This window comes from Geospiza fortis, unplaced genomic scaffold, assembly GCF_000277835.1.
Source record: "Geospiza fortis unplaced genomic scaffold, GeoFor_1.0 scaffold569, whole genome shotgun sequence".
Lineage (NCBI taxonomy): Eukaryota > Metazoa > Chordata > Aves > Passeriformes > Thraupidae > Geospiza > Geospiza fortis.
In genome coordinates, this window is record NW_005054621.1 from 168,100 (window position 1) to 169,654 (window position 1,555).

Here is a 1,555-nt window from a genome sequence, read left to right on the forward strand (position 1 = left end):
GAGGGGGTTCAGATCCCCCCCCGGGGCAGCCTGCTCCCGATAACATCCCAATTCCCACATCCTGCCCCAATTTCCATGTCCCACCCCAAGCTGTGCTGCGTTTTGGGACAGCCCCAGCCTGGCACAGCAGGACCGGGAGCAGAGGGACCTCACCTTGTCCTTGCTGTTCAAGGGAGCCTTGAAGTCACAGAGGATCTCGGAGCAGGAGATGCAGCCGCTGGCAGCTGCGGGAAGGACAGAGGCTGAGCACTGCCCCCAGGGGGACAGGAGCAGGACAGGGCTGGCACTGCCCCCAGGGGGACAGGAGCAGGACAGGGCTGGCACTGCCCCCCCTCACCCGCCAGGTGCAGCGCGGTCCGGCCGCTGCCATCGGCCACGTCCACAGGGCAGGAGGCCTGGGGGGAGAGCCTGGGTCACGGGAGGAGGGGGACAGAGGGACAGACTGCTCGGGTGGCTCTGTGGCACGGTGAAGGACAGGGGACTGACAGACTCTGTGGTGTGGTGAAGGAGTGGGACAGACAGACAAACCCCCTCTGGCTCCACGCTGTGGTGAAGGACAAGGGACAGACCCCCTGTGGCTCTCTGGTGCCAGGCAGCAGCACACAGTGCTGGGAACCACCATGCCAAGGCACTGGTGAGGGAAGGGGGTTCAAGGACAGGGAGGACACTCTGCTGGCACAGCACCTCCCTCCCTGCCTCTGTCCCTCCTCCCTCTCCCTGTACCTGCAGCAGTTTGCTGACACACTGAGGGTGGCCGTGCTTGGAGGCCAAGTGCAGGGCAGTGTAACCTAGGAAGGGACAAACAGGTCAGAGCATGGCCAGCAGGGCTCTGCCAGAGGGGACAGCTTGGGGAAAAAGAGACAGGAACAAAGCAGGATCTGCTGGAACAGGGGGACAAGCCCAGGAGCTCATCAGGCACTGCTTGAGCTCCTTTGGAAACTGGGTCGATTTACAGCCCCCCAGGTGTGGCCACCACCTCTGTCCCCTCAGCCTCAACACCTGGGGGGGATGACCAGTGGCCCTGTGTGACCCATGGCATTAGGCAGGGGCACATGGTGGCCATGTCCTCACCCGAGCTGTCCTTGGTCATGGCATCCACTCCATGGGCCAGCATTGCTTCCAGGCAATCCACGTTGCCCCGTGTGGCGGCCAGGTGGAACCTGCAGTGAGACCAGGGGCTGTGGGACTTGTGTCCCCTGTCCCCAGCCGTGTCCCCAGGGCAGGGCCTGGCACTCACGCGGATTTGCCCTCCGAGTCCAGCTTGGTGGGCACCAGGCCCTTGCGGAGCAGGAGCGACGTGACCCGCCCGGCATCGTTGTAGTCCACGGCCTGCAGCAGCTTCTCATCGTTCTTGGTCCAGTCCTGGCTCTGCAACAGAGCCCAGAGGAGGCTGTGACAGTGTCAGCTGTGACAGTGCTGTCCCCAGGGCGGGCAGGGCTGGGCTGGGCTGGCTGTCCTTGTCCCCAGCCTGGCTGTGCTCCATCCAGCTCTGTCCCAGGGGGTGGCTGTGTCTGTGCCCCTCTCCAGGGAGCCCACCCCCAGGTACGGAGAGTTC

At 64.4% G+C, this 1,555-nt stretch overlaps 1 protein-coding gene across 1 annotated transcript in view; it reads right to left on the minus strand.

The window, feature by feature from the left end:
* ANKRD24 (ankyrin repeat domain 24) overlaps nt 1–1,555 on the minus strand; it is a 7,517-nt gene that overhangs the window by 3,842 nt on the left and 2,120 nt on the right. Inside the window, exons 2-6 of the mRNA XM_031064741.1 lie at nt 1,238–1,368; nt 1,072–1,160; nt 724–788; nt 338–395; nt 85–224 (exon numbers count right to left, since the gene is read on the minus strand). Of these exons, the coding sequence (XP_030920601.1) occupies nt 85–224; nt 338–395; nt 724–788; nt 1,072–1,160; nt 1,238–1,368 (483 nt within the window). The remainder of the gene's footprint in view (nt 1–84; nt 225–337; nt 396–723; nt 789–1,071; nt 1,161–1,237; nt 1,369–1,555) is intronic.